Source organism: Anopheles aquasalis, chromosome X (genome assembly GCF_943734665.1).
Source record: "Anopheles aquasalis chromosome X, idAnoAquaMG_Q_19, whole genome shotgun sequence".
In the NCBI taxonomy this organism is placed as follows: domain Eukaryota; kingdom Metazoa; phylum Arthropoda; class Insecta; order Diptera; family Culicidae; genus Anopheles; species Anopheles aquasalis.
In genome coordinates this window covers 6725371-6747870 of record NC_064876.1, presented here as the reverse complement: position 1 = coordinate 6747870, position 22500 = coordinate 6725371, and the positions used below count along the sequence as shown (strand labels likewise).

At 47.4% G+C, this 22500-nt stretch overlaps 4 protein-coding genes across 14 annotated transcripts in view; 2 read left to right on the top strand and 2 right to left on the bottom strand.

Annotated features, from left to right (window-relative positions):
- Positions 1-4470, bottom strand: part of LOC126570535 (programmed cell death protein 4) — a 4598-nt gene extending 128 nt beyond the window's left edge. The window contains exons 1-5 of the mRNA XM_050228360.1: positions 3536-4470; positions 2507-3313; positions 2016-2398; positions 1661-1914; positions 1-466 (exon numbers count right to left, since the gene is read on the bottom strand). The exon at positions 1-466 is cut by the window's left edge and continues 128 nt beyond it. Coding sequence (XP_050084317.1) covers positions 394-466; positions 1661-1914; positions 2016-2398; positions 2507-3257 — 1461 coding nt within the window. The 5' untranslated portion in view covers positions 3258-3313; positions 3536-4470 and the 3' untranslated portion in view covers positions 1-393. The remainder of the gene's footprint in view (positions 467-1660; positions 1915-2015; positions 2399-2506; positions 3314-3535) is intronic.
- A 526-nt stretch (positions 4471-4996) lies between these two features.
- Positions 4997-6841, top strand: LOC126572915 (UDP-galactose translocator). Its single transcript, XM_050232677.1, has 2 exons — positions 4997-5163; positions 5264-6841. Exons 1-2 carry the CDS (start codon positions 5154-5156, stop codon positions 6352-6354), a joined length of 1101 nt encoding a protein of 366 aa, XP_050088634.1. The 5' UTR covers positions 4997-5153; the 3' UTR covers positions 6355-6841.
- Positions 6842-7201: 360 nt separating this feature from the next.
- LOC126569486 (uncharacterized) lies at positions 7202-9920 on the top strand. The gene is made up of 3 exons (XM_050226612.1): positions 7202-8622; positions 8728-8930; positions 9216-9920. Exons 1-3 carry the CDS (start codon positions 7531-7533, stop codon positions 9460-9462), a joined length of 1542 nt encoding a protein of 513 aa, XP_050082569.1. The 5' UTR covers positions 7202-7530; the 3' UTR covers positions 9463-9920.
- A 2231-nt stretch (positions 9921-12151) lies between these two features.
- LOC126569431 (inositol hexakisphosphate and diphosphoinositol-pentakisphosphate kinase) overlaps positions 12152-22500 on the bottom strand; it is a 20356-nt gene continuing 10007 nt past the window's right edge. For 10 of the 11 annotated variants that reach the window (XM_050226578.1, XM_050226512.1, XM_050226520.1 and 7 more), the window contains 7 exons: positions 22335-22500; positions 22109-22165; positions 16152-16820; positions 14956-15390; positions 13995-14139; positions 13176-13464; positions 12152-13088 (listed from right to left, as the gene is read on the bottom strand). The exon at positions 22335-22500 is cut by the window's right edge and continues 495 nt beyond it. In XM_050226578.1, the coding sequence (XP_050082535.1) occupies positions 12204-13088; positions 13176-13464; positions 13995-14139; positions 14956-15390; positions 16152-16820; positions 22109-22165; positions 22335-22500 (2646 nt within the window). In that variant the 3' untranslated portion in view covers positions 12152-12203. The remainder of the gene's footprint in view (positions 13089-13175; positions 13465-13994; positions 14140-14955; positions 15391-16151; positions 16821-22108; positions 22166-22334) is intronic. The other variant, XM_050226570.1, reaches the window with a different exon arrangement.

Genomic DNA, 22500 nt, shown 5'->3' with positions numbered 1-22500 from the left:
TAAAATAAAATCCTGTTCTTGTCTTTCTCCCAAAAGACGAGCTCAGTCTCTTCTTTCTTTGTAATTCATTACTTCGCATTTCATTGAAAGTAAGCAAAATCATAATCTCTTGACTTCCTCTGAGCTATGCAATATCGAGACTCACATTGGGTCTTGCTTTCCTTACACAGTTTTGAATCATATACAATTTAAATGCTAACAACGACGAGATAACGTTGTATATTAGGCAGCAAAGAAATCGGTATGTAAAAAATGAAATAAATGATGTTGAAGAGAAACACTTATTTAGTTTGCTATGCTGCCAAATTGCTGGGGTTTCATTGTAGTGAGATGAGCATTACAATTTGTACATTGTTTGCTCGATATCTGCAGCTCGCATATTTTTCTTGTTTCTTACATATTCTTTAGAAAATTTACTTGCTTCACCAGACCACCGTCGCCTTCTGAGACGAAACGCTTGCGTCCACTAGAAAAAATAACAGAGAAAATAGTCATAAAAACTTTTGGATATGTATAGTAAACTACTTTTATCTACACTTAAACAAATCAGTTTTAATTTCAGTTATTAAACAAAATCTATCAGTTATTAAGCAAATTAACTGTGATGGTTTTTGCAGAATCTTTAGAATCAGATGTTATAGTATTTAATTTTAAAGTAAGCAAAGATAGATGAATCAATTCAATAAATAACTCGAAACCATATTTTAGATTTCGTTTATCTTATCTTTTGAATCGAACTCCAAAAACTCCCGCACAATTAAAAGCAATTTTTATCAAAATACATTTTCCCAAAATAAAACTGTGGCGTAATTTCTCCCCCTTGAGGGTTGAGTAAGTTTTTGCGCATTTTATTCACACATCGTCCCTAAAATCGATTACTCCAAACGATGTACGATAAGTACAAACGATATACCGGTACGAGGAAAGCTTGGCGTAGATAAAGTGTGCATGGATGCAATATGATTCATCTCCAAACATCTGATTCATCTGGTCTTAAAATATTCCCCCTCCTCCTCACTCTTTTCACCAAGCACAACTTTGCACCGACTGTACACATTCTGTGACGGAACGAAAACAAAGATGACCTTGTAAAAATATGTGGCATTGTGTGGGTATGCCACATATTTCTATCACTCGAGTAAGACGCAATAGTGCCGAAAACCTGGAAGGGGTGTAAACCGCCGCCGCTACCCCCCAAACCCAGCCCCCCCCCCCCACCCCCACCAGTGAGAGCAATAAAAACAAACTGTTCGGTACATTTGACAGGGGTATTACATAAAGAGTCGCTATTTTATACGGCAGACAATTTCAAACCATGGGTCTCCGGTTTCTGGAACTGGATAACCCACCCCTATTTCCGATTCATTTCAGCATGATGTAATAAGATTATTGTTCTGATTTTTCTTATCATCAACTTTTGTTGCTGCTAGCAATGGCACTAGCGTATCTGAATGTGTGATGCGCTACACACTCCACTATGAGGGGCAAAATCAAACGCATACAAGCAGACAGTGGTCGCGAAGGTTACACCCCCCTCTCCTCTGCTAAAAATCGAAAACAACTTTTCTCGCTACATACATAAACAATCCCCCTTTCCTCCGGCTTCCGTCCCTCCCACGCCAATGTGTCAACAGCACGAGCTCGTGCTCTTACTACTTACCGTGTAGGAAGGTCCTTGATGAGAGTTTCGCTGAGGAATGAGCCAGCTCGTCGGCAACGTTGGATGAAGCGATCGAGGATGGAGTAAGCGAGCGGTATGTCTAGTACAATGTCCGTCATGTCATCGTAGACACGCCGAAATCCTAACTCCATCTGCTCTGGCGAAACGATACAGGTACTGTCGAGCGTCCGGAACAGGTGGCAAATTGCTTCCTCGATTGACTCGTTGAACGCCTCGAGCGTCATAATGATTGCCTGCAGACGGAGCGAAAGCGTCCAACGGCCAGGCGCAATGAATACGAAAATTATAGGTAGTGAAAGAAGGCAAATACAAAAATACTGCAATCAAAACAAACCTCATAGATCAGCTCATGGTGGAAATGTGGAACTTCCAATTCTTTAATCGAGCGCTGCGCTTCCTCAATTTCGCGCGACACCACGTACTCTTGCAGCAACATTGTCATTTGTCGCGTGATAGTCTGAACTGGACGGAGAGCGCCTCCGACACCCCAAACGTTGTCCAGTTTGCTCCAGCCACCAGGCATCGATAACAATGCGGAGGCACGCACGAGCGCCGCCCGCGCATGGGTATCCAAATCCTCGCGCTCGCAATCGTACGCATATTTTGGGGGAACGCAGTCATCGGCAATTGCCCGGGCAATGAAATTGCCCAACAAATGCGGAGCATCTGGTGTGTCAAGCATGATGTCGGGCAACTCGTACAACAGCTGATCGAATCCTAAAGTGAGCAACGGACCATAGGACGGTTCAGCAGAACGGTTAAGGTCACCTTCGCTTAATTACCCCCCTACCCATAACCCTTTCTACAGGATAGCAGATAGCTTACCGGCGCAGATATCATCGCGTGTCACTACGCGACCGTACAGGTCCGAAATCAAGACGGAGGTCATCTCGCGCTGTGATTGCTTGTGATCAAACGCAACACCAACGATCGTTTTAATGACGAGGGGCTTCATCTCGGATGCAAGAATATGCTCCAAGCCATCGGCTGCCTCATGGGTGTCCCCGTTTTCGTAATACTCGAGGAGGATCGACTCCATCTTCTTGATGATTTCTTCCTCAGTCAGTTGCTGCACCGGTGGTGCTGTTACAACCTCCTTTAGTTCCACATTGTGCGAGCTGTTGTACGCGTCGATATCGAAGTTCGGATCGTTCGGATCTTCATCGTCCAGCTCGTCGAACACCTCGGCTCCCGGCTTACCCCACACGCCCTTTCCACCAGCCCCGCCCTTCTTCGGGAGTCCACGACCGTGCAAGTTTCGCGAACGGCGACTATTCTTCCACTTACGATGCGGCGCTACGAAGTTGGGTGTGCCTGCGACACCCAGCACACCACTTTTACTATTCGATCTGGCCACCCGGCGTGCGCGATGCCGTCCGGTCTTCTCAACCAGCGAACCAGGGCTTTTCATAGCAAGTTCGCCACCATCAGCCGTAGCTCCATCTTTCGGTTCCCCTCCGGCAGCTAAGTCATCATCACTCACGATAATGACATCGTCTTCCAGATCGATTACTTCTTGGGCTCGGTCGACCTTTTCGTTTCCGTTGGCCATTTTCAATTCCTTGTCTTCCTCCATCGCTGACGGCAAAATAGGTCGTCGACAGGTATATACCAGCAAGGTGGAAATTCTCCCTTTTGTTTAGAAATAGTAATAAAAAAAGGTAAGAGCAATACATTGGCTTCCTCTACTTTCTACAACAACAAACAATCAACAACAGAAATGATTCTCGATTACACAGATGTACTGCCTGTATTGGAATGTGTTTCTGTTCATTGTATGTTTTGAAAAAATAAGATGTTCTGAATGACGCATCTACATGAAATCAATCAAAATCAAAGATTTAGTTCACTTACCCTTCTAGGTTATCAATCTTCTTCCGGTGTAATTGCGTGTTTGATGTTTCACCGGTTTACCGCTCGAGTGCAAGGGGTAAAAACTAACCTAACGAACCTGATTCTTCCTGATATTCTAACAAAGCACTCTTTTCCTTGTTTGCCAAATATGTTGATTGACAGAGGGAAGCCAATGCCAAGGCGAAGGCTGTGCACTTGCTTTGATAGAAAATAGCCTTGGTTGATAGAGCGGTTTACAATCGAAAAATGCCGAGCAACACTTCCCAGTCCGCAAGACACGAGTTTTACACCAATGGTTGTAATGAGGGAAACAAAATGGAGTTTACGATATTTCGCTACGGTGGTGCGTAAAATACAACCAAACACCAATATTGGCTTACGCGCGAACTAGAAGGGCCTCTTGTGCGGCCGAGTTCAACATCAATAAAATGGTGCGCAGCAAAACCTCCTGGCTTCGCTTCTGCTGCGTTGCACCGGTAGCGGCGTAGCTCCTTTGACAACCTCCAGTTTACGGCCGAAACCAACTACGGTAGCTTTCTGGATGGCAAGCTGCTACGTTTGTTCTATTGCAAACTTTCTTCTATTGCGAATCAACTTAATGATGAATCAAACAATTCTTTCAGCAGCGTATTTTTTGCCTCAAAACAGTTTACCGACCAGAGCACGTTTTCAAGCGCTTCGAATGTTAGGTTAGAAAGAGTTTTTTTCACTATTGCACCCGATGCACCTCACTCAATAGAACGCCGAAAACACGCGGATAACCACAACACGCACGTACTCACAAAAATCCAAGGATGCGCTTCAAAAGCAGAGTCTTTTCTTAATCGTTCCTGATGAGACTTTTCGGATGAATGCTTGAATCGCGCCCACAAACGGAGGAAAAGGTCGCTGACGAAGGCAGTCTTTTCACGGCTTCGTAAAACGTAATAAGAGATTTTACCCGGCCGCCGGAGTAGGCGCATCCCCTACAGCAGTTTTGCGTGAAGTCAAATAATGTGGGTCCCCACCATTCACTTGGTCAGCTCACACTCATTCTCACTATGGAGTACGAGTAAAAGTGAAAAATAAAGTAAAACAAATTATCATCAAAAACTCACTCATTTCTACAATTTCGTTATGCAAACCTACACTAACATAGGCGGAAAAGTAAAAAAAATGGACGTAAAGAGTAAAGTATAGGCCCCCACCGCTGCGGCCCGTTACTGAGGGAGTAAAAAATCGCTTTTTACTGATCTATACTTTATATTGCCTACACTTTACTTATATCAATTTTTTATACTCAAACGAGTTTCGACAAAACCCTTCGTTTTTGTTTCTAAAACCATTTCGTTTTTTTTTTATTCGATTGTCCATTTGTTGATGGCCAAAGGGGGAAAGGACAGCAAAAGTTATAACGGCTTTTATGCGGCCCATATACGGTGCAAAGCCGATGAAAGTCTACGTTAACAATGTGGTTGTGAACTTGCCCGACAGCTATTTGTTGATGTTTTCCTATACACAACTGAACTACCAAAGTGCCACCTAATCAAATTTCGGCCTAAATAAGCACGGCCGGGGCATTCAGGCAGAGTGCAGCAACGATCTTCTGCTGTTTCGTGTACTGATCCTAAACAAGAAGATGACGATAAGTAAGCACCATCTATTTTTGTCAAGAGCAATCTTGGTTTGCATTTCAAATAATAACTATTTTCCTGCATACATTTGCGAACGTGTACTTCACCACGACAGAGCACGGCCACGGAAATCATTTGAAATACATCAGCTTAGTTACACTCACGCTACAAAATGCAGTCCTGGGATTGAGTATGCGCTATGGAAGAACCAGACCGGGTGACATATTCTTCAGCTCAACGGCTGTCGTAATGGCAGAGTTAGTGAAGCTGATTACCAGCTTGGTGCTGGTATATTTAGAGGAGGGCAAACGGTTTCATCAGTTCCGAGCTGCACTACATCAAACGATCGTCAAGCAACCGCTGGACACACTCAAGATCAGCGTACCTTCGATGCTGTACATTATTCAGAACAACCTACTGTACGTATCCGCCAGTCACCTGGATGCGGCCACGTATCAAGTGAGTTACCAGCTGAAGATATTGACGACAGCCGTTTTCGCCGTTTTGATATTGCGCCGCCGCCTGATGCCAACGCAGTGGGCTGCTCTCGTTTTCCTGGTGGTTGGTGTTGCGTGTGTACAGCTGGCACAATCGGACGGTGACAGCGGAACGGCTGCAACCCGCCATCAATCGATGCCGGGCTCCGGTATTGAGCAGAATCGGCTGCTAGGTTTCAGCGCTGTCTTGGGCGCTTGCTTCCTCTCCGGTTTGGCTGGAATTTACTTCGAAAAGATGCTGAAAGGTGCAGAAATCTCCATCTGGATGCGTAACGTACAGCTGAGCCTACTGTCGTTGCCGGCCGGGCTTGCGACGTGTCTGTTTAGTGACGGTTCGAAACTTATCTCCAACGGTTTCTTCTTCGGATACGATGCCTTCGTCTGGTATCTCATACTGTTGCAGGCGGTGGGCGGACTGATAGTGGCTGTCGTCGTCAAGTATGCGGATAACATACTGAAGGGATTCGCCACTTCGCTCGCGATTATCATCTCATGCGTTGCGTCGATCTTCGTATTCGATTTTACTCTCTCGCTGCAGTTCACCATCGGTGCTGCGCTGGTTATTGGGTCAATTTTCCTGTACGGCTACGATGCATCCGGCAAGGCCATTACTACCTCCAAGGCGCATCCAAGTTCTGGCGGTCAGCGCCCAACCAAACATCAAACGTTCTCCGAAGCCGAGGAGCGATTGCTGGCAGAGAAGGTTTAATGATGGAATACAACATGCAACATTAACGATGAAGTGTGCAGTAACAGAACGAATTGAAAGGGGATCGTCCATGGTAAAGGAAAGTTAGGATAGCTTATCAAATAGTATTGGAACCATGTTTGCGATACAGCATGTACATACCATATAAGAGCGTGTACACTTCACGTTACCCTCCCAAAACACTCCGGTATCGCTAATCTTGTGCAACAACTGCCGTGGTCACAGGGTGCGGTACAAAGAGGAGCCGTTTATGTGTTCACCGTGGTGTGGAAGATGTGAGAAGCTTCGTGTGGTTAATTCGAATATATTGTAAGAGGCGATAGACTGTTCGAAAACAGTGCGAACAGGATGATTTTATTATTTAAAAAAAAACTGGAAAGAGAAACCCAGTGAGTAACGGGAAGTGGGAAGCGCAATTTATGATTAAAACAAAAAACATGAATAAAACTGGTAAATAGCCACTATTGGTCCCATTTACTCACTATAAGCCTCCGAACTTTTTCCCTCTGATTTTTTTCAAACAAAACTAACGAAGGTGTATGAATTTGTTTAAGAGCATTGTAGTAATGTTGAATAATACTAGGCTAGATCTTAAGTTTTACAAATGCCAAAATTGCACCTAAACTATGCATCGGTTATTATTTTAACATACGTATGGATGACCGTATGTTTAATTCTAAATTTGTTTAATAACGGCTATTGCACAGACACGCCAGTACACACTCACCGCAACAAATTGTGTCTTTTGGCGCCATGGATAATGTGGACGAGCTCTAATTTTCGATGACCAACTGTCAGCCGTGCGGCTTCGCTGCGGCAGCCATCATAATTCCAGCCTTGCCGCGCGAAGATCGGCCTTTGTGGTCCCAGCAGAGATCGAAATCAGGTAAATTCGTGTAAAACAGCGAGTTAAGACGAGCGTTTTTGTAGCATAGCGTCGCCTGCTGGTTTCGTGCAAGGCATTCGACGCGACATCTAAAAACAGTTGAGCGCTCTCTATCCGTTAAGAAAATCCCGCGAAGTACGGAGGAGTCGCCTCTGCTATTGACATCGGCGCCAGCACGGCGGGCCGGCTCCTTTTAACCGCTCTACAGCGTCGTAACGGTTGGTGGGAAGACGTTGACTTCGTGAATCAGATAAAAAAAAACGGCCGTACGCGCATTAACTTTCGGCAATATGGGGGACGTTATGGGCCTGAGCCTTGACGAAATTATCAAGAAGGGCAAAATCGATCGTAAAACAAAAGGAAACAACACCAGTGGCCTACCAAAGTCGGCACCGCCACGAAAGAACATTGGCGCACGGCGCTTCAGTATCGCGTCGGAAAACCGCACCGACTCGAAGCGGAAGCCAAAGCCGGTTGTGGACGCACGGTTGAAGATCATAGAAAAGAATCGCTCGAAGATAGTAGATGCGCGCGACAAGCTGGTCGAGCTGACCCGTGCTGCAGGCGACGTACGCCAGCGATTGGTGCGCAAGGGCCTGGGCCGAGGTGGTGATGTCGGATCTGGGTTCGCACCAGTGACCAGCGGCAACGGGGTGCACAAGGGCATGGGACATCAGTCCCGCCGCCAACAGTATCACCAGAAATCATCGGGAATCAGACAGGCCAGGCTGATGGACCATTACGGTATGCCGGGGCCCGACGAACTGGATTCCATGGAGATAGATGATGAAAGATTGATGCACGGTGGCAACATACGGGTCGTACCGATCTCTTCACTTAAACGAACTGTACTGAACGAGAGCTATAACATGCCCATATCGATGCCACCGTTGCCCACCTTCCGCGCCGTGCGCCAATCATCGCCGCCCTCAAGCGTCGCGGGTTGGATGAGCGATCCGTTCGAATGCTACGAGCCGATACGCCGGCCGAACCTACAGGCAGCACTGCCACCATCAGTGCGCCCCGCACACCCACCATACGAACCGTCAGCCGTTCGGCCGCGTAGCAACATACGCTCTACATCCACAACGCGCCGACCCACCTCACCACTGGCGGGCGTCGGTGGATTGCCGCCCGAGTTGTTGTCGTCGACGATGCGAGCCCGGTTGGAGCGAGCCCCTAATCCAGCCGAGTCGATGGGCATCTTCGCCAAGATGCCGCCCGATGAGCCTATTTACTCGTACAAACCTGCTACATTCGGGGCAGGCTCATCATACGGGATATATTCGCCTGCTCCAGCTTCGCCACCGCGCGCCGTCGCCAGCGGTTTCCGCATTATTGTTAGCAACCTGCACCACAATGTGACGCAGCAGGATATTAAGGTAAGGCTTGAGCTTGCACACGAACGCGAAAGCCCTCGAGTCCTCAATAGCTATTGAAATTTCGCTCCCTTCTTAATCTGTTTTTTTCCCCTACGCTCACTTTAGGAGCTCTTCGAGGACGTCGGAGATTTGCTGGAATCGCGCCTGGTTCGTACGGGGGTCGCCGAGGTCATCTATCGTACGCTGGGCGATGCAGAAAAGGCTGTAGACGCCTATCATAACCGCCAGCTGGATGGGCAGCCGATGAACTGTTTGCTGGTTCATCCGCGCTCCAGTAAACCAATTTCATCAGCCATCAAGTATGGCAGGTAAGTGGTGGGTTGGCAATTAGCGAAGATCTTCCACCGATGCCTAGCCGACCCAGAGAATGAGAGGGAGGTATAGAGGGTAGTGTAGAGACTAGAGCACACAAGAATACCAAGGCAATATCTTATTCCATTTCCCTTCGAATCCCTCGTTCGATGGTATTTCATTACCTTACCCCTTTATTCTTCCCACTCACATGGTGCCGACATTCCGTGCCATTGCCTTATTTTCTTTCCCTCTTTAGTGTCTCATTAACATGCGAATACGTTCTCTTCCACATCCCACAGCAGTGGCACAACGCTGGCATCGGCGGTACCAACGACAAGTCGCGCCGTTACCGTCAGATCGTCCGTTGCCACTATTCCACCGGGCAAGAGCCTCACCACCAGCAGCAGCAACAATTTTGGCGGCAACTCCAACAGTGGCGGCGGTAGCGGCAGCGGCCGAGGTCCGGGCGGCACAAATAAACCAGATCGTACAATGGAGATAGACATCGACACGCTGCACTCGGTACTATTCCGGCGCAAATACTAAGTCGATAGCCTTAGCGATTACCGTAAGTCGATAGCCTTAAGAACCCACGTAATTATCGCTGAACCGCATGTGAGATAGAGAGAGATTGAGAGATGAGGTTGGTGAAATTGCAGAGAAAGTAAACGAAAATGAAAATCTAACCGAATGACCAGGCTCGCACCTAACATTTCTGTTGCAAACGTTGCGTTGAGCTTGGTCAGGTTAACAGTAACTGGCAGAAGATGAACGGCAGGCGAGCGAGTTTTGTTTTGCTGAAGCTGAGAACTTATATCCAAGATGAATTCGGATAATTTCAAATGTGATCGAAATTAAACAATCGAAGTTAATGTAATCAGTTTTCTCAACAATCAGTTTCTATTCCTAAAAACAAAAAAAAAATGCGAAAACAAGTATTCACAAGTAGGGGCACGCATTTTCTATCGCCCAACGAAATGCATCGTTTGTGCATCATCTCATGGATTTACATATGAACGAAAAGCGGGCTTTAGTGCTCAATGATTCGTTTAATTTAAATTTTCCTTCAAGTAAAACTACTCGCGACGCTATCGTTATGAAAAGCATTGTATCACACAGCAGGGATTTTATCAACAATAACAATACCATTGGAATTCTTTATTAAAAAAAGCAAATCGTATTCTCACAAATAAGGCAGGAGTCCTAAAGCACGGGAAAAAAAAACATTCGCAAATGGGGCTTCGCATTTTCTATCCTTTTCTTGTGCTGTAATAATTGTACACCATTCGAAGAAAGAATCAATAGGACTAGTTCGAAAGAATACTTGCGAGTCCATGATGTATTGTCCCTCCGCTCTATGTATTGATACGGAAAAAGATAACCCGAAAGGCAATCCACAACACTGGACAACAGTAACGAAAATGAAAATCTAACCGAATGATCAGGCTCGCACCTAACATTTCTGTTGCAAACGTTGCGTTGAGCTTGGTCAGGTTAACAGTAACTGGCAGAAGATGAACGGCAGGCGAGCGAGTTTTTTTTTGCTGAAGCTGAGAACTTATATCCAAGATGAATTCGGATCATTTCAAATGTGATCGAAATTAAACAATCGAAGTTAATGTAATCAGTTTTCTCAACAATCAGTTTCTATTCCTAAAAACAAAAAAAAATGCGAAAACAAGTATTCACAAGTAGGGGCACGCATTTTCTATCGCCCAACGAAATGCATCGTTTGTGCATCATCTCATGGATTTACATATGAACGAAAAGCGGGCTTTAGTGCTCAATGATTCGTTTAATTTAAATTTTCCTTCAAGTAAAACTACTCGCGACGCTATCGTTATGAAAAGCATTGTATCACACAGCAGGGATTTTATCAACAATAACAATACCATTGGAATTCTTTATTAAAAAAAGCAAATCGTATTCTCACAAATAAGGCAGGAGTCCTAAAGCACGGGAAAAAAAACATTCGCAAATGGGGCTTCGCATTTTCTATCCTTTTCTTGTGCTGTAATAATTGTACACCATTCGAAGAAAGAATCAATAGGACTAGTTCGAAAGAATACTTGCGAGTCCATGATGTATTGTCCCTCCGCTCTATGTATTGATACGGAAAAAGATAACCCGAAAGGCAATCCACAACACTGGACAACAGTAACGAAAATGAAAATCTAACCGAATGATCAGGCTCGCACCTAACATTTCTGTTGCAAACGTTGCGTTGAGCTTGGTCAGGTTAACAGTAACTGGCAGAAGATGAACGGCAGGCGAGCGAGTTTTTTTTTGCTGAAGCTGAGAACTTATATCCAAGATGAATTCGGATCATTTCAAATGTGATCGAAATTAAACAATCGAAGTTAATGTAATCAGTTTTCTCAACAATCAGTTTCTATTCCTAAAAACAAAAAAAAATGCGAAAACAAGTATTCACAAGTAGGGGCACGCATTTTCTATCGCCCAACGAAATGCATCGTTTGTGCATCATCTCATGGATTTACATATGAACGAAAAGCGGGCTTTAGTGCTCAATGATTCGTTTAATTTAAATTTTCCTTCAAGTAAAACTACTCGCGACGCTATCGTTATGAAAAGCATTGTATCACACAGCAGGGATTTTATCAACAATAACAATACCATTGGAATTCTTTATTAAAAAAAGCAAATCGTATTCTCACAAATAAGGCAGGAGTCCTAAAGCACGGGAAAAAAAACATTCGCAAATGGGGCTTCGCATTTTCTATCCTTTTCTTGTGCTGTAATAATTGTACACCATTCGAAGAAAGAATCAATAGGACTAATTCGAAAGAATACTTGCGAGCCCATGATGTTGGCCCTCCGCTCTATGTATTGATACGGAAAAAGATAACCCGAAAGGCAATCCACAACACTAGACAACAGTAACCTTGTCCTCCCAGAATCGCAATTACACCCAGCAGAAAATCCTACCAGCGTATAGGCAAATACCTCTCTCGCCAGCAAGTGGCGATTTCGTTAGATTTACTTTCAAAACTACGAAAATAGAAACATTTGATCGAGTATGAATTGACCAAATTTGTGGAATAGAAATATAATTATAAACAGAACAATTCGCGTTAGTATGTTTTTTGTTGGAGGAAAACAATCACCGTGCAGACACGACAGGATGTATAGCTGTATGCTTGTCCGGTGACGCTGGGATTAGATAGTGCGTTCTCACCTATGCTGCACGATGGCACTTGCCCTGCGACTGTTACCCTATTCTTTCGGCCCAACCATCGGTGTATTCAAAATACACAAATGTATCACTATTTGGCTCCCTGTTTCGATTGCCCACCGGTAGGTGGGGGCAGACGGCTTTCGCTGATACTGGTACCGATTGGCTTTACCGGCTCCTGCACAACCGACATTGTGAACCGACCTTGCTGCTGAAGGCTGCCGCTAGAACCGCCACCAGCCCCACCAGTGCTATACTGACTGGCATCTGGGCTCTTCTGGAGCCGGTTAGTGCTTCCACCGGCATTGGGCCCACCTTCAGCACCGAACCATTGCCACTGTTGCTGCTGCTGCTGCTGCTGCTGCTGTAGCTGCTCCATCTGATGGCCCGTCTTGCCGTGGAAGCTCTTCGTTACGCGTGTCAAGCGCGGCGGTTCGATGAAGCCCTCGCGGATAAGCAACGCACCGGGTGTTATCGGTGTTTGTGCTGTTGTTGGTGGTGGTGATGAAGCGCTGTTAGCGACGCCCACCGGTGGTCCGAATGACTTGAGATGCTTCTGTTGGAGCGAGTTGATGCTGATGTTGCTGCTGCCGCCACCTCTCGCTAGGTTCCGCTCGTGGGCTTCAGCCCGTGGGGGCAGTTCCTCGAAGGACATGTGCATACGTCGCGCGGTTGCTTCCCGATGGCCCTGCTGCTGCCCATCCCAGTGATGGGTCAGTTTCTTCCCTGTTCCCCCTCCTGCTTGGCTGTCCTGTTCGTACAGGCTGATCTGTCGCTGGATCCGACTGCCCCGGGTTCGCCGGGAACACTGCTCGGCGGACATCTGCTTGGACGACTCCTCTTCGTTAGTGGCCCGATCTTTGCTTGCTGCAACGGGCTCGCTGATCATTGCCGCTAGCTGCTCACTAGTCGTTCCCGTACTCAAACACGTGTCGGTAGAGATGGTCGCATCCTCGTCGTCCTCCTCGGTTGTTGTCTAGCGTCAACGGATGAGATACACGTATAAACCGAAAGGTGAGGTAATGGTAAAGCTGTAACACGAGGCTGGGTGGTTTTCTCTTACAAGATCATTGTTGGTGGTGTTGCACGAGCCCTTGGTTGCATCGGCCGTGTTGTCCCAGTCGGAACAAACGCTGACCGGTGTCAGATCGGCACCGATCTCGCTTGTCGAACCTCCACCAAGCACCTCCGAATCTTCCTGTGGTTCTGGCGCACCGACTCCCGGCACCGAGCCCGGGGTATGCCTCATCCCAGCCGACGACGGATGCCCAAAGAGGGCGAATATACATCCCACCAGCTGCTGCTGCTGCTGTTGTTGCTCGCTACCGGTGCCACTCCCAGCCGCAAGACTGCTAAAATGGCGGCAAATAGATCGCACCCCCACCCCCCAGCCAGTGCCAACAGTAACCAGTGTCATTCACCGTCATCGACCATCATCGGACATCCCGGATCGAGCGCATCGAAACGGCAACGCAAAATGGTAAGATGCTGTTATGCTCTGGAATGTGTGTGTGTGTGTGTGTTGCACTAGGTGGTGGCGGAAGCATTCCACTCAACAATAATGGTGTAACTGGCGTGAAAGTAGGGGTATGGTCAAAACCAAGGCCCTGTCAGATGTATGCGAAGTGAAACGGAATCGAAACCGAACCAAAATGCTACGCGGACTCTGGGTGGTCATGCACGGTGTGAGAGACATACACGCGAGATGATGAACCAAGAAGGGTGGAGCGTTTGTATGTTCGAGATGAGAACCGATGGAACGAAACATAACGTAACGAAACGAAAGTGGAAGCGCTGTGCTCAGCCACAGGTACGGTGCGGTGCCACATCGGTGATGCCCATGATGGATGGAATAGATGAACGCGATGCTATCTGCGCTTACCCATCGATGCTGGTGATGCTGGCCGACATGTCACTGCTGGGGCAACCACCCCGCGAGCACACCTCCGAGAAGTTCGGCGACGATGGTCCACCGCTGGACAGGGCGCTGACGCTGCTCGTCATGCTGCCCGAATGATCGCTCCAGCCTGTCCGTCCCACGGCGCGGCCATGGCGGCATAGGGAATGACAGTACACGGGTTAGTGAGTAAAACGGTAATGGCGAAGGGAAGTGCTAAAGATATAAGGTATGCAACTGCAGTGCATTGTACAAACAGTATGCTGCTGTGCCCTGTGTAAAATATCGTAGTAAAACAAAACGTGAAATGTACAAACGAAGAAAACACAAAAGAACGGAAGCGATGCCAATATATTTATGCCACAGTTGAGTAGCATAGTCACATGGCGAACAACTTCATCTGCAGGATATGACATGTGACATGATGCGTTGGTACGAACAATATAGAAATAAGAGAAAAACAAAATTGAAAACTGAAACGAGGTCAGTGCAGCCTTGTTATTCACCTGACGATCTGACTCGATCCTTCTACGTACCGACATACCACATTCTAACACTCGCGAATAGCAATGCAATGCGCTGCTAGAAATATTCTGGAATTCTTCTGGCAGGTATACCGGAATTCTTCATTCCTGTGACGATCGCACAACTTCAATGATTTGAAATGGTTCAATGAGTGCATCGAACGATTGCGCGTCCCTTGTGCAAATTTAATTGCTAAGCGTGTTCGCAGCGAATCAGGTAACATATACGCATCACGCTTTTTCACTATCCTCAATCCTGACCAGAAATGAAACAACAATGATGCTAGGAACTCTCAATTACCTCTCACTATTTTCTAAAGGATATGATCTCTATCGTTCTATCTTTTTCTCCTAACCGTATCTCCTGCCATCCGTTGGCATGACAATCTACTCGTCTACTGCTGGTTCTCCATCGGACTTACTCTGGAGAGCAGGGGTCGTGCTAGCAATACCGGTAGCGCCAGCAACTGATCCACCAATCGGTCCCGAGACGACTGCCGACGCTGGTTGAGGCGTCGTCCCCAGCGGGGTGTTGTTGCTGCAGCGCACCGCTCTCCCGAACGATTGATCATAACCGTGTAGCTCTTCCTCATCCAAGGCGACAACGGTGTCGGTGTTGGTCGTAGTGGTGGCGACGATGGGGTTTGTTGGCGACGTGGTAGCTGCCAGCCCCAGCGTCCCGGAGGCCGTCCCCTGTACCGACCCCGTCCCCGAAGGGAGCTTCGGTGGTGGCGAAGAGGCGGGCGTCTTGAACAGCGGCCCCACCGTCATCCGCTCGAGGAAGTTGTCCAATTGTCGGAGGGATAACGCGTTGTGCAGCGTTTCCAATGGGCGAATCGGTGGAACCCCACCAAATCCTACAATAGATAAAGAAAAAAAGACAGACAGAGACAGAGACACACACAGAGAGAGAGAGAGAGAGAGAGAGAGAGAGAGAGAGAGAGAGAGAAAGAGAGAGAGAGAGAAAAGAGAAAGAAACAGAGAGACAGAGAGCATGATGGTGTGTACAGTATTGGTTGATAAAATAGCAGCGCAAATGCGATATGCTAAGTCACGTCCCGTACTCGCTCACATTAGGTTTTAATCCAAATTGGTTTTAATCAAACGTTTTGTTTGTTTAACTGCATGTTTTAGAGCAGGGATCTCAAAACTCATACGAACATGCGGACCGCAGAGGGAAGTGAAAGCCAGTCAGTGGGCCACTGTGTAAAGTATTAACCAGTCCGCGGGCCACAGCATTATGTGTTGAATGTAGAAATGTTGAGAAAATGTTTCTTCCTTCAGTTTTCAACACTATTGTCATTGCAAATTTATCAACAACCTTCGATTCCAACATATGAATATTATAAAATTATAAAGAACATACAAATAATGATCAAACATAACATACATATGTACCGCGGATGGGACCGCGGGCCGCACAAAATAGTTTAGCGAGCCGCGAGGTTGAGACCACTGTTTTAAAGTGTGTTTTGTTAAAAAAAAATCATGTCATGTGTCATGTTTTTCTATATCGCAACAAGCGCTGGTATTTTATCGTACAAATACTGTAGTTACGCGCATCGTTGGTCACGCACTGGATAGATTGTGTGGCCGTAAGCCCCATTCACTAACTTACCTGACGGCGAAGCGGTGCTCGGGACCATATCGCGCAGATTAGGCGCTGAGGAGCTGCCACTAATGACGGCGGTACTAAACAAGCTGTTGGTGCTGGTTGCCATCTTCTTGCTGAAGGTACCTAGCATTTTAAAGTAGCTCATCTGGCCGGCAATGCTGTGCCGCTGGCGTCGAACCGCCGTCGGTACCGTCACCGACGCCGTCGCCGCCGCCGCCGTCACGCCGGTGGTCCTTGGCCCAGCCAGGGTCGACGACGAGGGCGCAAAGGGGCCGCCACAGCCGTAGCAGTAACAGCAGCAGCAGCAGCAGTGACAACACGAGTGGTATGACAGCGAGCCACGGCTGGAGGCCGACGGGATGGCAGTGGCTATGCCACCGGTGGTTCCATCGTCATCCAGCACCGTACCAGCACCGCAGCAGCAATCGATTCCGGTTGCTCCGGTGGTTCCACTGTTCCGGCGGCTGGTACGTCCCCCGTCCTGATTGTCACCACCTGCCACCGCTACCGCCGCTGTCGATTCTGTCACTGGCGCTACCGGCGCTAGCGGCGCCGTCCCCGCTGCGACTGCGGTGGTTGTTGCCTCCGTCGTCGTCGACACCGTCGGCTGGGTCGTCATCGTCGTCGTCGTGGTCGTCATCGTAGTCGTCGTTGCCCTGCAGCCGCTGCCGTCTGTAGGGTACGGATGTATGACGAACAAGTTGGTGGAACAGCGGTCAGTGATATTGCGGTTACTAGTGGGTACGGCCGGCGGGACCGGCGACGGTGGTGATGATTCAACGGTAGCTAAGCCCCAAGGTGACCTGGGCCCTTCAGGCACATCAGGGGTCACCCGTCGACCACTCACGGCCGTGTAAGAATCGATCGGGAGGAGAAACGTTTTGGCAGCAGTAGTAGTAGTAGTAGTAGTAGTAGTAGAGGTAGTAAGGGGGATGGTGACGGCACGCGGAGTGTTAGTGAAAAGAGCGCTAGCAGTGAGAGGAAGGAAGGGAGGATCAACCACCAACGAGTCGTGTGCCGGCGTGTCCAGGCGTGACACATGGGATCGCTGGGGCGGGGGCTCGAGATGCGAAGGCGAAGCGAGACGCTGAGGAGCAGCGTTGGCAACGGAATCGCTTTCAGCTGACATCACCATTCTGCTGGGATGCTGGAATTGGGACAAGGAAGGGGGGCACTCCTCCTGGCGGTGGGTGTCGGTGCCGGTCGTGGCGAGCAGATCGTGACAGCCTTGATCATCTAGCAGTGTTTGGCCTGTGGTACGGCGATCTCCTCGTTTGATTTGGCTTCTTGCTGTCGGAACCGCTCCAACCGAGTTCCGGAACACGCGGTCAAACTCACTGCTCCCGTCGTACAGCAGGACACCCTCGTCCGGAGGTGGTGTCGTGAGCGACAGAAACACCGTGGTGGCGGCGGCACTGGCGGCATCTGTCGACAAAGTCGTAACAGCAGCTGTGGGGGGCTCCATCACGGACCGTTCCGTGTGTTCAACTGTGCCGCTCGTCCCCCCATCTGACGACGACAACGGTGAGGTCCGGACAGTGGCGAGCGAAGGATCGCTGGCGTACCGGGTACGGCCACCGATCACGGGATAGCGCAGCATCAGCGAACCAGTTTCGGTGCTGCGTGGTCCCATCAGACCACCGTCATCAAAGACCGGACTCGGGGAATGGCTAAGCACCAGTGTGCCGCCAGACGGGCAACAACAGACGCTGGCGCATACCCATCTTCGCGTGCCGTGGATCGTCGCTGACACCAGCTCGTCGACGCTGCGCGTAATACGTGGCGGCAGATACGCGGGCCATGGCTGTCGAACACACGACGTTAATTGTGGCCACTGGCCAGCCTCGGACCTTGGATTACCGAAGGTGTACGATAGCGAGCGTATGAGCAGTCCTCCGGTTCGCGGTCGACAACATCGCGATGCCATTTCCGCGAAGGGCCAGAATCTGGCACGCTGATGGTGGTGCTGATGGTGATGAAAATCGTCATGATGAGCGAGAGCGCTATAGTACCGCGAATCACTAACATCATCATCATCATCGTCCTTGTTGCTCTCTTTCTCCTCCTCCTCCTCCTCCTCCTCCTCCTCCTTGTCCTCGTCCTCCTCCTTGTCCTCGTCCTCCTCCTCCTCCTCCTCCTCCTCCTCCTCCTCCTCCTCCTCGGACTCGGAGAACGAGGATACGTACAGCTCCTGATCCTCCGGGTTTGGCGTAAACTCACTGATCGAGTCGCAGCTGTAGGACGATTCGGGTGGCCCAAGGTACAATGTTGGCGGTCCTCGTCCCAGCTCAACCTCGCTGATCTGTTGCTCTTCCTTCTGCTTCTTCGACTCCTCTTTCTCCTTTTCTTCCTCTTCATCTTCTATTGGTTCATTTTCCGGATTGCATCGGCATCGCTCCTCCTTCCTCGATCCAGATGATGCTGATACCGTCGACCGCTCATCTACTTCACTATCTGCACACGAACACGCAAGGCACCACCAGGATTCGCCCGGAGCATGGATAGGGGAAGGTAGGAGAAAGGGACAACAAACGGTAAGAGGACCATCCGATTGACACGCAATGCACCGGAACACACACCATATTGTGATCGGGGTTTTCGTTAGGTTTCGATTGGGAAATGGCCAGGATTTATTTGGATTGGAGCACCAAAAAAAATATCCAGAGACAACAAATGCGGCAAGCGTTTAAAGGCATACACGCACACACACACACATACACACACAACACGCGCGCAGACAAATGGGCACAGATAGGCCAGCGTGTAAACGTCCTCAGCCATTGTAAGTTTACAAATTGCAGAATGCCTCGCCGGAAACACACACCCAAATCAACGGCAGGATCGGTTGTCCGGAGAGAGTTTTACACAAACAAATAAACAAACAAACAAACAAGCAAACAAACAATAGCACGATCACAGATACACGCACGCGAAAGGCCAAACGTAAGCGGAATCAATTCAGTGACAAAAGTAAGTTACAGAGATACGGTCATCCGCGCATTCCACGAGTGGCGCAAGTAATGCGTGGGCCAAAAGGGGTGCGCGTTGGTATTTGAAAAAAGAAAAGTAGAAAAGATCCGGATCCGGGTTTAATCGTGGGATAGGTTTCAAAAGGGTAATCAATCAGTCAACGCGTTGCATGATATTATTTCCGGGGAAACGGTAAAGATAAAAAAGACCATTCATGGCACAAAAAAATTATCATTCGAAACAGAAAGGAAGCGAAGGTTTAGAGAGCATACATCAACAACAAAAAAAAACCGGAACAAAATCAAACACACAAGGGATCGAAAGCAAACGGTCAAACAAAGGTGTTTAATCGAACAAATTCGGCAAAACACAAGTCGGTGCGAAGTGTGCGTAAACAAGTAGGAACACCAACGTGGGAGATAAACGAGTAAAAGAAAGAAAGAGAAAGAGAGAGAAAAAAACGAGAAAGTAAAAAAAGAAAAGAAGAAAAAGAAAACAGTTTACGGTAAAGAAGGCGATCGAGTTAAAACACTAGAGAACGAAACGAAAACAGGTGAAGAGAACCACCGTTTCATCATACGGTGGAGTGGTCCAATCAAAAGCCTTCCACGCATCACAATCACGCACAATGCAATGGGGTAAGGGGAAAAGATGCAAAAGGGGGAAGGGGAGAAGACACCAGAACAAACAAAAATTTATGAGGGAAGTACATATCCCGATGTAAAGAATGCCTACGGAGCCGGAACGAATCTTGGGCATTGGTGTATCCTGATGGTAAATTTCATACATCGAAGGGCGCTAAACGGAAGTCAACTGGGACGAACGATCCTTGAAACACTAAATGTGAACACTAAAATGGGACAGAATAGAGAATCAAATCGCTCAAACGCCTAGCCTTACAGAGAGGGAACGGAGTGATAAAGAGAGATAGAATGAAAGATCTTGGAGATCTGAAAGAGAAAGGAGCTCTTGCGGTACTAGTCGGGAGGAGGATTTCAATGATTTAAGGGGCGTACTACCAACAGACGACAGCAGAAGACCGACGGTGGTTCAACAACCGAGGACACGGACCAATTGCCGACCAGATGAGACCAGTTTGCCTTTTTGCTTGCAGTACTTCAGGTTGATGTACATTTGTACATCGTACATCATATATAAATATACATACATTGGCATATGTATATATATACAGACGTAATTACAGGTTTAGCTGAATGATTTTGGAAGTTTGAGGTAAAAGTATATGGATTAGATACATGTATAGCATTGCATTTAGACGCAGTATGTTTACCAGCCTGCCATGTATATATCGAGATCGATGTTATGTAATATGTATAGTTATGTTAATGATTCTAGTAGTTTCCATGGGTTGTATGGCCAATCTCTAGACGTGTTCCCATTACTGGTGTAACTAGATGAGTTAATTCTTGTACTATACACAAACATGTACAACAAAGCGTATGTATAATGGCTTCGCAATAGACAAAATATCTACAGTACATGTTTTACAGCTTTTATACGAAGGAAGCCGAATAAGCCGCTTAAGAACGGGGAGACTACGTATGGACAGCAAACAAAATACAACCGTCTTCCACTGTTGATCCGTTATTCCACCCCAGTACATCTAACAAAGATATTCCACACGAAAACTACAAACGACAACATGACATATGAAAACATTCACAAAATCTTCAGCTGGCCAACTTGGTATGAGCGCAAGCTCATCTTGGCTGGTAGCGTCGAGTTAGGTTCTGAACTAGTCGCCGAATGAATTGGCCGATGATCAATAGACCGTTCTGAACGAGTCATTTAGAATCCGAAAATGTACAAAAAACATTCACCAACCTTGCCTGAATGAATGCCTCATCCTTATTTCTATGAAAATTGTTAAATGAACTGCACCTTGATAAAAAAACAACATGTTTGTACGTTTAACCAATACAATTGATTTGGCGATTCCGAAATCGAAATGACGCGAGCATTATAAGAGCTATTGCCATTTATCTCAACCAGTATTTTGATCTTCCGAATCGCGCTGGCCACTGGTGGCTGGTAATATTGTGAATGCACTCATGGTCCCTGAGTCAAGGAGTTGGTAGCCTCATTTTCGCATGGTCCACATTGATAACGAATCCAAAATGTAAGTAGTGGTGGGTTAGGGAAGAAAGATTTCCCTGGTAATGATGAACTGTATAATAGCCTGCAGTGAATCATAGATATACTTTGAAAAGCAAACAATTGATAGAAAAGCATTAAGGAAGATACAGGATAGAATAGAGAGAAAAGAGAAAGAGAGAGAGAGAAAGAGAGAAAGAGACAGAGATGAAGAGAGAGAGAAAGAGAGAGAAAGAGAGAGAGAGAGAGAGAGAGAGAGAGAGAGAGCGAGAGAGAAAGGGCGAAGAACAGAATCATTGTTGGGATTGAATAGACCCAAGCAAGCCAGAAGTTTAACCAGGGATGCATATGGTGATGCTCTAATACAATGCATGTGGCACGACTGTGCCAATTCATCACATTTACTTTTTTTTATAGTTTTACTTTTTTTTTATAGTTTTACTTGCGGAACCGTAACTGTTTCAACCACTATCCAGTATGGAGATGGTACTGCTAGATCCCCTTCAATAACTAATCCTTGGCCATGGCAAGAATCCCGCGCCAGCAGTTAGAAGCTAGAGCTCAAACAAAAACAAGGAACCAGCAAACCATTATGTTGCGCCCGGCAAGCACGTGCTGCTTACGTAAGCAGGTAAGTGGGGAGCAATCGCAATAGAAAATGAATTGTAAGTCTTTGCAACAGACCCGAATCAATTTCTTCAGCTTCAAAACGAGATGGCGGGACAATCAAAACAAAACATGGCCAACACAATAGGAAACGGAACACGTCACTGGCGGATAGGTAACGGACGGACAGAGCAAAGCGTCGCCGAAGGTGTATCTGTGCTGGGAACAATTTATCTGACACAAGGCACCATATCACGGGATACAGTTACCTGTCTGCTCCTGGAGCTGCTGCGAATGGTGATGATAAGGATGATGTTCGGCAGCGGCTGCAGACGTAAATCGGAAGCGGAGAGCAGGAAATCAGAAGAAAGGAATAGGAACAATGTACGATCAGGCGAATATGATACGGCACCATTGAGACAACATAAAACGTAAGGCACTGTCTGAGGCCCTAATTGGCTAATAGTAAATGCACAAAAAAAACAGCTCACATACATTTCGTGCGAAGGGCTCTCACACACGGACGATGATGATGCTGACTCGCTCGGTGGGGATGGTGGTGGTAGTGGTGGTGATGATGATGGTGGTGTTGCTGATGCTGCTGGTTATGATGCGTATGGCGTTGCTGGTGATGCGGTGGGACCGCTTGTGGATGTTCGAA